Here is a 16,043-nt window from a genome sequence, read left to right on the forward strand (position 1 = left end):
CAAGATCTTCCATAACCAGGATATTGAGGAAGTCTATCTTGAACTCTGATCTCATCACACTCCTCAGTTTGGGTGAAGGTAATTTAGTGATTTTGAATGATATCAAAACACAATTCTGTCTTCTTTCTTGGAAGAAATATCTTACTTCACTTTAAATCACTTTATGTATTGCAAAACTGGAGTACACTTCCACCAGTGTGGTACACGGATTGTAATCTTTTCATTCCAAAATGCATAACTTTCCACATTAAACACCTGTGCCCATTACTGATCTCTAGACGTGGCCAATCTTCTCTTCTTGGTTGACTTCCACTAGTCTATCCCTGGCATAAACACATTATATCCATGGCCTCCAAAAAAAAAACCTTGGCATTATTTTTTGTTCAGAGTACTACTTCTCTCCTGCACAACTCCTAATGCTTTATAAAGTATAAATCTGCCTAACCTTACCATATTGTTCACATTTTGGGTTCTGTGCCCAATCTTTCTTTTCATCTTTGTTAACACGATCTTTGGAAAGCACTTTATATCAATGACCTAATAAGAATTGTAAATTTCTTTCTTTTTCTTTGGATTTGGTAAGAATTGAAGCATTCCATTCTTATCTCTATGTTCCTAAGTTCATTAATAATATATCCTCCCCCAACTTAACTTGCTGGGGGTTCTGGCATTTGATAATTTTTGTTGGCCTTGAATATACAGAAGCTCATGTTTTTTTTTAAAGATCTATTTGTGTATTCTACTTTTATGTAAAACTCTCAGGGGACCCTGTAACCCCTAGAGAGCGCGTCCCCTGGGTGGCGGATAGGGGAGCCCACCATGTGTGTGTGTGTACATGTGCGTGTGTGTGTATATATATATGGTGGGGTGGTCCGTCCGAATATACTGAATAAGGACTCGTGGACCAACAGGGCCATAAGGGGCAATGATCTTGATTGTAAGGGAAGCGCCACTCCCATGGACCCCTAGCTGGATCTATCATCTCCTTCTACTTTGAGGAAGACCCACTTACTTTAATCTTTCCTATAAGGCCTTATCAGCCAACTCTTCTTACTTTATGACCCTTGTGCTATTAGAGTACTCGAGGGCCATGGGGTCTTTTCATTTCTGGCCTTACAACTATGTCCTCTCTATAAACCTTACTATATTTCTTCTATAATCTACCCTTTCCCCTTCAATATACCCTATTCCTCCTATGGGTTTAAATTCGGAAGAAGGCGAGTTCAGAAGCCTTAAGGTAGCAGCCCTACCACTGAACTATTCCATCGTCAGGCTAGTCCCCTGACATGGAGAACATAACCATACTTGTAAGCTGACAGAAAAAGATAATCGGATTGAATCTATGGGAAACGACCCTGGAATGGAAAAGGGAAAACGAAAATGGAAACGACAAAATACAGGGTGTTCGGGATAAATTTGACATATTTATAATTAATTATATTTTTCCGTAAGTTACATGTATTAACACACACTTCTCTTCATTTAAAAGTTTGGACCCTTCTTCATTCATATACAAGATGTCAGAAAGGATGGATAGCTGGAACCCACCTGAATCATGGAAGAGAATAACTTGTATCATGATGATTCGTGCCCGCCATCAAAATAAGGATATTACGACTGCTGCCCAATGCTCCCTGAATACAGTAAAAACAATCAGGCATGAACTAGAGACTTGCAATGGTGACTACGAGGATGTAGCAAGAAGAAAGATCCCTAGCAGACGATCTGATTGCGTTCGTACAGCAGAATTCCTCGCAAATCTGCAGGAACAGGTGTTGAAGAACCCTGGCATTGGAATTCGGGCTTTGTTCGTGGAGTTGCTAACTGTAGTCAAGCCCTGGATAACAAGGGTAGCCAATGGTAGGCCGTATGTATGGCAGCAGGATTCGGCCCCTTGCCACACCTCTGGGAAAAGTCAAAAATGGTTGTCTGAAAATTTCTACGACTTCACCAGTCCAAATGTTTGGCCTCCAAACTCCCCAGACCTTAACCCCATGGATTATTTTGTATGGGGCGCAGTTGAAAAAGACACCAATCGCACTTCCAGTAATACAAAAGCCCAGTTAATGGATAAAATTAAAATAGTTTTTGCGGCCCTTCCCAGGGAGACTGTAGCATCAGCTTGTTCGAGGTTCCGAAGCAGAATTGAAGCTGTGATCGATGCTAATGGTGGTTATTTTGAGTAAATCTTGTTGATAGTATTGTAATTAACTCTGCCTGTAATGTTTTTTTGTCAATTCATTAAATTTAATAGATACAAAGAAGATTTTCTTTTTCCTTACGAAACTGTCAAATTTATCCCGAACACCCTGTATAATACACATAGCAAACTGGAATGTAAGAGGAATAGCATATAAAGAAATAGAATTAGACCAGTTATTAAATGAAAGAAATTTTAAAATAGCAGTAATCACTGAAACAAAAAAGAAATTAAAAGGAAATATGAGAACTGAAAATTTTAATGTGATATACAGTGGAGTCGACAGAGACCAAAGAGCACAAGCAGGAGTCATGATTTGGATTCATAACTCCCTTTCAAAACAGTTAAACATTATAAATTATGGAATGAAAGAATAATAGAAGCTAGAATAAAAATAGATAGAGGCTATTTAACAATAATTGGTTTATATGCCCCAGAAGAAGGAAGAGAACAGGATAATATTGATTTTTATAATCAGCTACAAAACATATATAATAAAATAAATAAAAACGATTACATAATTTTAGCAGGAGACTTAAATGCAAGAATTGGAAACACGAAAATTAATAATAATATAGGAATACATGGAGAACACACTCTAAACCGAAATGGTAAAAAATTGATTGACTTTGTAGTTTATAATAACCTAAAAATAATGAATTCCTTCTATAAACATAGACATACATAAATATACTTGGGCAGCAAGAGGATGGAAATCAATATTAGATTACTTCATATTAAATGAAAAGACATCAGAATTTTCACTAGATGTTAGAGTTCACAGAGGATATGAAATAAGCAGTGACCACTTCCTTGTTAAAATAAAATTAAGATTACCACCTAAATGGCTACAAGTAACAAGAACAGAAAGAAAAATTGAAACATTTGTTTATAAAACTAGACTATTGAATGACACAAACGTACAATGGCTATATGAACAAAGAATTAACCAGCATCTAGATAAAATAAAACAAAATGAAGAAATAGAAATAGAATGACTTAATATAAAAACGATACTAAATGCAGCAGCAAATGAAAGCTTAGGAAAGACCAAAAAATTCAATAAAAGAAAAAAACTGAAGATCTGGGATGATACAATCAAAGAAATAATCAAAAAGAAAAAAGAAGCCTATCACAAATGGTTAAGCAGTAAAAGATTAGAAGATGAAATAGAATATAAAAGAATAAGAGCCATAGCTAAAAGAGAAGTCAGAAAAAGACATAGAGAATCATGGAATAAATTTGTTTCTAATTTAGAACATGATTTATATAAAATAAGACCCAATTTATATAAGATTTTGAAACACCTAAATGCAGATACCAAAGAAAACATAAAATTAAACACTGAATTGAAATTAGAAGAATTTCTAAATTACTACACAGAACTGTGGACAGACAAATATTTTAAAAAAGACAACTGGCAAACAATTAACGAAAATGAAAAGGAAATAACTGAAGAAGAATTAGAAATCAGCCTGAAAGAAACAAGAAAAGGAAAATCACCTGGAGAAGATAAGCTAGGTTCAGAACTATATAAATACGCAGGAACAAGATTCAAAGGAAGACTCTTTTTATTTTTAAATAAAATTTACTCAACTGGTATCCCCCTAATAGAATGGAAAAAAGCAATTGTGATTCCTATCTTTAAGAAAGATAATAGAGATGACCCTAAAAACTATAGAGGTATCAGTATACTAAATTCATGTTACAAAATATACAGCAGAATCTTAAATAACAAACTAATGAAATATTCCGAAAACTTTATTCTAGAGGTACAAAATGGATTTAGAAAAGGAAGATCATATATAGACCCAGCCTTCTGCCTAAAATTAATAATAGAGAAAAGAAGAGAATATAATTTAGAAACACATATTGCATTTATTGACTTTGAAAAAGCATTTGACAAAGTTAAAAGAAACATATTATTTAACATATTAAAAGAAAGACAAATACCAAATAATATCCTAAAAGCTGTCACAAGTATATATGAAAATAATCAAATACAAATAAGATTAAATCATGAGCTATCATATACAAGAGAGATAAACCAAGGAGTCCGACTGGGATGTCCCCTCTCAGCAACTCTTTTTAATATCTACTTAAATGAAATAATAATAAAATGGAGTAAATATTTACATCAAGGAATTAAACTTTCACCTACAGTTAACTTAAACACTCTCCTCTTTGCAGACGACCAAATAATAATTACAAATTCTGAAGATAACTTACAGAAAGCTATTTTAAATCTAAATGAGATATCCAAAGATTATGGTATGATAATATCAACGGAAAAATCAAAAACTATGGCCTTTAAAGGACAAGATCCAGCAAGAACTAAAATAGTATTAGATAACAAGATCTTAGAACAGGTGAATTCATTTAACTACTTAGGATGTATGATCACTTATGAAAATGAAAAAGATATAAACATAAAAATTGCAAAATATTTAAAAATAACAGGAGTAATTAACTCTATATTTAAACCAAACCTAGTTCAAAAACAAACCAGGCTAAAAGTATACAATACATTAGCCCTACCAGTCTTAATGTATGGAAGCGAAATCTGGACAATAAAACAAAAAGACAGACAAAGATTAACAACAGCAGAAATGAAGTTTATGAGAAAAACTGCAAAGTATACCCTATTTGATCACAAAAGAAACGAAGATATTATGAAAGAATTAAACCAAGAACCAGTAATTGAAAAAATTAAAAAATATAAACATAGATGGATGGAACACGTTCAAAGAATGAAAACAGAAAGATTACCAAAACAAGCCTTAAAGTATTACTATTATTACTATTATTACGGGCAACTCCAGGGAGTCATTAGACTCATCGAGGGAGGCCCCAAATCATATTCATCACAACTATTTGACATTCATACAGTATCTATCATACCTCGCCTTAAACTCATTCACTGTCACAGCATCCACCACAGACTCAGGGAGCGCATTCCACTCATTCACTACTCTAAAAGTAAAGAACCCAGCTCTAACACCTTTACTAACCACACTTTTGCCCAGTTTCCATGGATGTCCCCTAGTCCTCCCACAACCAGCCCTGTTCTCAAAAATATCTTCTGAATTAATTTTATAGAAACCCTTCAGTAATTTGAATGTCTCAATCATATCTCCCCTTCTCCGCCTATCAACCAATTTTTGCAACCCACAAATCCTCAACCTGTTCTCATACGGTTCATTCCACAGACCTGCTATCATCTTGGTCACTCGCCTCTGGATCCTCTCCACCTCCTCCCCATCAAGAAGAAACCTAGGTGACCAAATCTGAGCACAGTAGTCTAGATGGGGTCTTATCAAGGCTCGATACAGAGGAACAATAACCTGCTTGTCTCTGCAGCAACCAAGTGATTTGATGAGCTGTTTTGGTCACTTTTACAATGTGTCCCCTAAATTTCAATTCCTTATCTACCAACACTCCTAAATCTCGTGCCTCATCAATTTCCTGGAGCACGGTTCCACCAATGCAGTAAACTGCCGCCAATCTTTTCACTCCAAAATGCATAACCTTACATTTTGCCACATTAAACTGACATCCATTCTCCTTAGCCCAGACCTCCAATCTATCCAAATCATCCTGCAAAATTTTGACATCATCTGCATTCACTATTGCCCTACCCAACTTCGCATCATCCGCAAACAATTGAACTGTTCCTCTCAGATCATTTCCTATATCATTTATGAACAAATTAAACAGCAGTGGTCCAAGAACAGATCCTTGTGGCACACCACTAGTCACAGGCCGTCTTGTGGACTCTACTCCCGAGTAAACCACTCTCTGATATCTCTCCGTCAACCACCCTCCTATCCATCTCACCAATCCTATGTCCATTCCCATATGCTGCAATTTACTGATTAGAATTCCATGTGGAATCCTGTCAAAGGCCTTGGCAAGGTCCAGTAGAATCACCGTAAACCCATTACCCTTATCCAGTTCAGCCGTCACTGTGTTATAATATGTGAGCAAGTTACTGAGGCATGACCTACCTTTCACAAAACCATGCTGTCCCCGATACAGTATCCCATTTTCTTCTATCCAATCTTGTATTTTCCTCTTGACTATTTTCTCTAAGACCTTGACAATGATTCCTGATATGCTAATCGGTCGGTAATTTACAACAGCAGTCTTGGAACCACCTTTATGCAGTGGAACTATTTTCCCCTCTTTCCACCCGCTCGGGACTAACCCAGACCCGAGACTCAAATTAAACAAAATGGTCAAGGGTATTGACAATTCTTTAGCTGCTTCTCGTACAACATGAGCTGGTATACCATCCAATCCCACAGATGTATTGACATTGAGGTTATGCAATAGACTACTCGCCTCCACTTCATTAACCACAATTCCCGTATAATCTACTGGTTTATTCGTTTCTGCAATGTCACCACCTGGATGATATACTTTTGCAAAGTGCTCACTCAGTAACTCAACTATCTCAACTGATTCAGTTACCTCCCTACCATCGGCATTCTTTAAAATCAATCTGCCATGTACATTTTTCCTTTTACTTGCTACATATCTAAAAAACTGTTTAGGATTCTCAGCCTGCATGGCCAATGTTCTTTCGTAATCCTTTTTTGCTTTTCTTACCACACTCGTCACCCTTCTGGCCTGCGCTTTATACCGTTCATGTGCCTGCCGGTCACCTTTCTCCTTAAATTCCCTCCATAGTTGTTTCTTTTTTTGCAACTCAAGCTTAATGGTGTTATTCATCCATTTAACCCCTACTTGATTTATTATTCGGACTCTAGGTATACAGTCAGCCATTGCTTCATGCAAGCACTTCTTAACTACCTCCCATGCACTATCAACTTCTAGTCCTTGCATTTAGGAAAAGATATAAAAAAGCCATTAGGAAAAAGAAAACCAGGACGTCCTCTTAAACGATTCACCGATGACTTCTAAGGCCGGAACAGGCCATACTAGGCCTAAATCCTTGATACGTATGATGATGATGACTTTTATGTAAAATGCATAATTTTACAGTAAATTAAAAGAAATTTTTATATATTATAAAATTTTACTTGATTTCAATTTGCCTCCCAAGTACTCAAGTGAAACTGTTATCTGCTACATTTTTTTCCTCCCATAGTTAATTTCATCCATTAATTCCTGTATACTGCATGTGTGTGATGCAGTTGCTGATTTTGTAGTCTTTTCACCAATTTCATATATTCAGAATTTGATTTGATTCAGTCATATTTAAAATGTGTGTGTGTGTGGTGTGCTCTTCAAACCAGAGAGTCGGAAACTAGTTGAATGTAAAATTTTGCCTTTTGAAATCATTTTTGAAATCACTATAATAAAGTATTTCCTTTGATTCCTATGAGTTTGCTGTGGTGAGAGTATGTATGAAATCCAAGGTATCCTTGGATTTCATACATACATACACATATTATCATACATACACATGAATCATACATACACATAATTACAGGATTAGCCTATGCCTATAAGTATATTTATGTAAATTGTGCGTCTTCTTCTGGCCGGTTTGCCTGGTTGCAGGACCAGTAACCAGTTCCTCCAATTTTTTTTGGAGAGAAAAACTCTGCTGTCTCCATATGAGATGGCTAACTCACATTCACATGAAAAACCCCGATAAAGTTCTTCATGTCCAGACAGGATTCAAATCCAGGTCTTCTCAGCTTAAGGACATTGTTGAGACATACTGAGGTACAGATACTCTGAGAGTTTATTATCCTAATAAATAATGATATGGTGCATTAAGAGCTATTGCATTTTAAAAACTGAAATTTCAAAAAAAAAAAAAAAAAAAATCAAGTACAGAACAAGATTATCAGTTTAGTTGACATCCTATTGCTGACAATAACAGAACATAAGTAAATACATAATGTATGTTACTCTTAATGTACATATAGGTTTCTGGTGCCTTTACTATTGTCATGCAGAAACCTCATTTTATACTTTTCTCAGTTATAAAGGACATCAATTATAATAATACTTTTGTGTGAAATTTTGTGGCCTACAGTACCAATTACAGGTATCAAAAAAAACAGAAAAAACAAAAAACAAAGTGTATTATAATTTCTTATGAGTAGACACTCATATGTTAATTACATAAATACGTTAATTCCTATTCATGTAGACTAAAATAAAACATGAAAAGGATATGAACTAGGAAAAATTAACAGATTAACAAGTCAGCACTGGGAATGATAAAAATTATGGTTGGCAAGGATTTCATGTATTTCTTACTTATTAACCTTATTAGTATTAAACCAATTAGTATGATTGTATATCTAATGTATATAATTTATTTTTAATTAGATTTGTAGTGTGTGCACTTTGCAGTCGGGGATTTTCATTGGCTCCTCCAGATGAACCAGGCATGTTAGATATCGCAGGATTCAGTGTAAAAATACTTCAGGTCATCCAAGATTTTGCACGTGGCATTTTCTAAAATTAAACTTAATAAAATATTTCGTTAGACATTTATCATGGACGAACAAATATAAAATAAAAAGACCTTTTTAAATATTTGCAGGAGAGTACTGATTGAATTAGGAAACAGTATACATGAACATTAAGTAATCTTCAGTTGCTCTAAGTTTGAAGTGAATTATCAGTAGTAGTTGCCCATGTAATGTAGGACTGTATACAGATAATGGCCACTGTAACTAAATCTTTTTTTAAAGGGGCCTTTTAAGTATTCATGTGTGTGATTTATGCATACTTTACACCACACATAAATATACACACAGAATTTTTTTTAAAAAAGTTATCAGTTGCTTTTGACTTCATTTCATGATTTTTATATTATTTTATGTAATTGCCAAAGCTGTAGTTATATTGTGTTATCACTATGTGGTTTTAATCATAGCATATGGTACTTGTGTGCATTTTTGTGTGTTTGCTAAATTTTATCCATGTATTCTTTATTGTAAACCTTTTAGACAACAACGCCTCAGATGAACTGACAAATTTTATATCAAGCTTGTAGTGTTTTTATTGTAAAAAAATGACTCCAGTTGTGTAGTAGTTTGCTGTGATCGCCTGTAATCAGGTTCATATCTCAAGCCACTGCCACCTTAATGTTAAATGTTACAGAATTGCAGTTTGATTACCTTGAGATGTGAAAATCATAATTGGTTGGTTTGTGTAGATTTTTGGCAGCCTTTGTACATTTTAGCTTTTATATCAATGCTTGCTGCTGAGAGAAAGATAATTGCTTCTTTGGAAAAGTAAAATTTATTTTGTTTTATTTTTTCAAATATAGCAAAATTTATTATAGTTGCTCTTTGTAAGTTTGTTAGCAAGAATTGTGGAAAAATTGATATTTTTTTAAATGTTTAATCTTGATAAGACAGACCTCAAACTTGCATTTAGCAGTGAGTAAATAAATGTCAGCATAGAATGTTACCGTCTATTGTTGTTTTAGAATAGCTTTATGAAATGGGATGCATGTTTTATGACACTTGTATTACTTGTTAATAGATGAACCATATAGATAAAAATTATCAGTTTTTTCTGTAGTTATCAAAAGTCTGCGTGAAATTTTTAAATGATATACTTCCTATGTTTATTCTTGTTTAATCTGAAATTGCCCTTCATTAGCATTTTACGTTAGTGTTTTAACAGTATCTTTAGTCTGTTTTTTTTATGTGATAAAGTGAATTCATATCTATGATCACAGATTCAAAATTGTTTTATAGGCCCTGTCTTAATCATAGATGAAACTAATGCTCTCCCCCACCTCAAATTATCATAATTTTAATGCCCAGACTACACAATTCATATATTCATAGTGCCATCTCTTTGTCTTCTCAACCTTAACAAGTGAAAAATAAGAGCTGACAATAAAAAAAAGAAAAAGTATGTAAGATGATTCATGAATAGTACTATATTTTGCATTTTCTTTCATCTATGTTATCTTAATTTTTTAGATGTCTTTTCTATTAATAGCTGGTTTTGAACATATTGAAATTGCTATTGTAAATTTTCATTAAGTTGCAGTAGTTCTTATTTTCAGTGTTAGATTTTAAAGTAATGAAGTAAGGAATTACTTTTGTATGCTATCTACCTATCAAAAACAAACCAGGCTAAAAGTATACAATACATTAGCCCTACCGGTCTTAATGTATGGAAGCGAAATCTGGACAATAAAACAAAGATTAACAACAGCAGAAATGAAGTTTATGAGAAAAACTGCAAAGTATACCCTATTTGATCACAAAAGAAACGAAGATATTATAAAAGAATTAAACCAAGAACCAGTAATAAAAAAAAATTAAAAAATATAAACATAAATGGATGGAACACATTCAAAGAATGAAAACAGAAAGATTACCAAAACAAGCCTTAAAGTACAAGCCATTAGGAAAAAGAAAAACCAGGACGTCCTCTTAAACGATTCAACGATGACTTCTAAGGCCGGAACAGGCCATGCTAGGCCTAAATCCTTGATAAGCATGATGATGATGATGCTATCTACCTTCAGGTTTCTTCATTATTCTTGGAGTGTTTTCATTTTTCTTAAAGCAGCAATCATGAGATCTTGATTTTAAACAAAAGTACAAGATCGGAAATGTCACATTCAGTAGCAGTCTGCAGTAGTATTGTCATTTTTTATTTCATGATAGGTTTGATGGGTATCTAAAGATTTTCAAATAAAATCAGATGAACTGTAATTTTGGACGCCACTTCATGGCTTTAGGGATAAATGATAGCCTGGTTATAGTTTGTCTATCCTTTTGAAAAGTATATCTATGTATTTAAATATTATACATGTATTTTGGTGAAATATATTGATCTAGAAATACTTTATTTGAAGATATGTTTATATTTTTTCATAGAGCATTTTCTGTGACATAAATATTTCACAAGATATAACCTTCCAATTATTTTCACAAGATATAACCTTCCAGTTTCTTATAAGAAGTACAATAAATCCATCTTTTTTTAAAATTAAAATTTGAAAAGAACAGTGCAGCATATGTAATCGAAGCTTTTGGATCTTTTTTCAGAGCAAGTCTTTAATACTTGAAGATTTAAGGAATGAACAATATTTTCTAAACAGCTGGTAGCAGTTAAAGCCACAGCATAAAAATTTGCTCCAAATTGCAGAAGCATCAATTAAGTTTCCAAGCTAATAAACTGCAGAAATTTGAAATGAGGTACTTCATTTGGTAAATTATGACAAAGACAAATGAATTCTGTTCATCAATATGTGCCAAATTATGCTCAGAAAACATTTCAGTTTTATTATTATTGCATAAATACTATAATTTTGAAGATCTGTATATCAGGGCACTGTTATCTTATAGAAATGATGTTTGCTCTTAGTGCTAGATTGGAGTAAGGAAGGCCATTATGGGTTCAATTCTAGTCACCAACTAGAACTAACTTTTTTGTAGGCTTTTTTTCAGCTGGTTCTTGACTTTGGCACATATTTTGCCTATAGTTATAGCCAGCATATAATTGCCTGTAGAACTTACACTATTTCAGAGAGTGATATATTCTGTTGGTTTAGGACCACAATGTCTTTCCCCTCGCCTCCACACACATCCTCCATCCCCTCTGAAATCAGTGATAACCTTCACTTTAGCTGTTAGTGATTGCTAAGGGTAAAAACCATCTGCCCAGTGATCCTCCAAGAAGTTGGCACTAAAAGAGCTCCACTTACTCCCTTCAAGAATTAAAGGCTCAGAGGATTTATATATATATAAAAAAAAAAATATATATATATATATATATTTTTTTCCCCACTTGGGAATCACCTGTGTATGCGTGGTTAAAATGATATACTTAAGTTCTCATGATTGGGCATTAAAAAACATGCTCTTGTATAGAGTTAATTTCTGTGGACTTCAGCTTCTTCAGTTCTGTAATAAGTAAGCTTATTAGAATAACTTGTGTAATAATTGGCATGTATACAGCCGATGCTCACTATAGAAAACATTATTAGGGAAAATCTCACTGGGATCAATTTTGAAAAAAGTTCTGACCAAAACCGTCATCATCATTATTCTAAAAGAAACTCACTATAGTAAACCCTAAATTATAGTGAGTGAGGGTTTACCACACTTATGATTCCTTTGGTCTGTTTGTGTTTGCTGTAGTGTGAGTCGATTGTTTTTGGTTTCCATTTTATAGTTTACTTTTCTTTTTGTAGGGAATTTGCATAAATCTTGTCTCTTTGGATAATATTTATGTTACTAATTAATCTATAATTGCTTAAATAACTATGTAACATTTTTTCTCGCTCCCAGAACATGAGATGGAAAAAAGGTTTATGTTGATCATAAACCACCAGCAGCAAGTTGTGCACAAATCTGCTCAGTTATTGTCTGACCTCATTGCCAGAGCATCACATTTTGTTCAAGCCAGATTTTGTTTTACATGTCCGAGAACTCAGCATTGTGCTAATTCATCATTCTTTTCCTTTTATGTTTTAAAAACTAATAAATAAAGAAATATCCATTGCATTTGTGTTGGTCCATGATGAAATCAGGTGTTCGTGTTTCTAAGAGTAGTTAAGCCTATTCATTTAATGATTAATTGGCTTAAGCATAATTATTTCATAGGACAGATTTTTTTTTTCTCCCTTCACTGAAATTATTAGACTTAACTCCACAGATTTAGTTATGAGTTGCTAATTATACTGTTGACTACTTTGCACATTCCACTGATTATAAAGTTTAATTTGCTTTTGTAAAAATTTTTGTTTAATAGCAGAGTAGATTTACACAAAGAAGGATGGAGCTGCTGCAATGCTTTAATGCATAAAATTGAGCTATATAAATATCTTTTCACATGATACGTAGGTAATAGGTATTGAAGATTTTTGGATTCTTGCTTTGCAAGAATCTAAACTAGGACTGAACTTTCTTTTAGGCTTTTTGTATATTATGTATGTCATACATAATATTCTGTATGTCATACATAATGTTGCCCAGGGAATGGGCAACAGAAGTCTCTTCTTATAAAGTAATAAGAGATAGCAGATGAGTTGGCCCATTAGTAAAAAAAAAAAAAAATTATAGCTTGGTTTACAAAGCAAAGAATTTATTAATCTGTAATTGTAATCCAGTTTATCTTTTTTTCTTTTTCTTTTTTTTCTATTAAAACATGCTTTCATCCTCTGCATATGCTACCAAAAAGGCCCATTTAGCCTGTTTTCCTTCCTTTTAAGGGCACACCTTTATGCTGAAAGATCAGTACACCGTCCACGACTAGGATGATTTATCACTGCTATTTTGGATATTTTGTCACTGTATTGAATTTTGTTAATTGATGCCACTTTGGTAACTGTTATGCCATCACTAGCACCAAAAATTAATTAAAAATAAAAACATCTTCACTCCCCTCTCTCCTTAGAGAAATCAGACCCTGTGGACCTCTTTAAAGAAAATCTAGAATTTTTTTTTTCACACGAAAACTCACTAAATCAACCATTATTGATATATTTCTAAATTTTCTCTAATAATAATGATATTTGGAAATTTGTAATGTAATCTCCTATTTATATATCTAAATGGTTTATGAAATTAATCTGTCTGTAAAATAATACTATATAAATTTATGAAACAGGACTTCTTTTGCAAGGTTGAGAAAAGAAAAGTTACTTTTATAGTTTCATCAAATGTAGAAATGATTAATTCTCTGGATTCTTTACATGTATGCAATTTATCATTGTTATCCTTTTTATTAGGTATGAGCATTTACTTTGTTTATTGCTGAGTCGTTTTTCCTTTAGTGGATAATATTTTTCATCAAAAAATGGAGGTTATGTTTTTGGTTAAATTAACACCGATTTTTCAGAAGCAAAAATTCTATATTAAATGTATTCTTTATTTATCTATGAAATGATTTATTTTCTTATTTCTGTAAAAATAATTTATTTCTTCAAGAATGTTAATTCTTACTCAATAAGAAAAGCAATTAAATGATAAATTCTTAAACACACAAACATGTCTAATTTTTCATAAGAAATATGCATAATAAACAGAATTGCTCTTCACTTCAAAGTAGCTAATTATTTTAGGCATCTAATTTTTTAAAAGACAGTTATTAAAATAATGAATAGTCTTCAGTAAACAGAAAACATTTATAAAAAGCAAGTGTGTATTTTCCCAGATATTAGATTTCTCAAAGTAACTATATATCTTTTTATTTATATTTTAAAGTTAAATAATAAATAAATATATTAAAAAACCTATTTAAATAATTGGCTTCAGTAATCAGTTATACATACCTAGACAAGATGTGTTTTGATTTCTGTCTGTTGAAGTTAATCTTATATATCACTGAGAGTTATATGCTACTGCTGCCCTTTGAACGCCTGGTAGCAAACAGATTGTAACCCAAGTAAGCTAATGGCACTGTGTTAGTGGGTGAAGGAAAAAATTTGTTATCTGTGAGATATCAGAAAATGTCTGCATTTTTCATAAGGAAATATGTGTAATAAACAGAAAAAGCTGTTCACTTCATTTCAGAACCGTTTTTTATTAGCATATTACTAAATAATGTTTTAGTCATGCATCAGAATTATCAAATATGATCTCCAAAAACAAGAATGGCTTAGAGTAATCGATGTATCTGTTACAGATATGTAAACAGTATATGCAAACAGCTGATTTTTTATTATTATTATGTCATGCTGTGGTATACTTTCAATCTTTAAAAAAGTTAACCACATTAAAATTGTAGCATTTACATCCATACAGCCTTTAAAAGATGCAAATGACAATTTTTTTTGCATATTTGTTTTCCATGTGCAGCATGTTTATTCAAACTATATGAAATTTGTGTTCGTATAAGGTTGTGAATTATTTGTTTGAAGAGAATAATATTCCAGTTTGGTCAGTAGCAGTTAGTAGATGTAATACACTTCAAGTTTATGCATTATAAAAAAATCCTCTTCTAGTAGTAATTTAAAGTGGCCAGTGGAAGCAAATGAAAATAAGTTTATATAGTAAAAATTTAAATGAAAAAGAAAAACAGGCATGGTTTTGATTCACATTTTCAAAGATTTTCACTCCAGAATATTATTATTTTTAGTGAAATAGCCTTTTTTTTTATCAGTTTTCATTTCATTTAGTAGTTTATTTTTATTTCTTTTACTTGACAAATTAATTTTCATCTATATTTTGACCTTAGCATAAGCAAACCAAAAGTTGTACATGAATTACTTCCATAACTATTTGTATATAAAGCAACTGATTTTTCATTAAGTTGCTCTTTGTATCATGATGCATACCCCCCCCCCCTCACCCCAAGATGTCATATTGCCATAGAATATGGCTAGTCATTTTCAAAATCAGTTTATTGAGGTTTCAATTAATAGAAACTAGATTTGTGGAGGTACCGACTTCTTGATTGAAAAAGTGATATTTCACACATATATAACTAAGACGAGAAAAATAAAATGGTGTTTTATTTTTCTCGTGGAAAGGCTTAGACGTTGGTTATGCATTTTTTGCTAAATAATTTAAGGAATTACAACGTCAACTAGGATATACATTAAAATAAATTTTAATATACTTCAATATTTCGGCAACATCACGTTGCCATTTTCAAGAAACTTAAGAACAAGACACGTGCATGCAGGCACAACAAACAGTAAATGAGGAAGAAGCAGGAAGCTATTATTTCTCCTGAAGTCCTGATGGTGCCTCCTAGCAGGCAATGTTGGTATTCTTGGGTGATTGGGCTGAAGGTCTTCTGATGTAGGTTTCCCAAATTTGAGGCAGTCTCATGCAGCCAAGTTTGTTGAGGTTTGGATTGTTTCTTAGGGCTGAAGCTGATTCCATGAAAAGCCTTCCATATTTGTATTTACTACGGTGTATTATCTTGGCTT

General features: G+C 32.8%; 1 protein-coding gene across 7 annotated transcripts in view; it reads left to right on the forward strand.

The window, feature by feature from the left end:
- The window catches only part of LOC150108699 (RNA-binding protein RO60), a 180,525-nt gene extending 166,372 nt beyond the window's left edge, over positions 1-14,153 (forward strand). For all 7 annotated transcript variants that reach the window (XM_090390924.1, XM_090390927.1, XM_090390925.1 and 4 more), the window contains one exon: positions 8,513-14,153. In XM_090390924.1, the coding sequence (XP_090247050.1) occupies positions 8,513-8,645 (133 nt within the window). In that variant the 3' untranslated portion in view covers positions 8,646-14,153. The remainder of the gene's footprint in view (positions 1-8,512) is intronic.
- The last annotated feature ends 1,890 nt before the right edge of the window (positions 14,154-16,043 follow it).

Source organism: Typopeltis vanoorti, chromosome 3, assembly GCF_054136105.1.
Source record: "Typopeltis vanoorti isolate ZY-2024b chromosome 3, IOZ_Tvanoo_1.0, whole genome shotgun sequence".
NCBI classification, from domain to species: domain Eukaryota; kingdom Metazoa; phylum Arthropoda; class Arachnida; order Uropygi; family Thelyphonidae; genus Typopeltis; species Typopeltis vanoorti.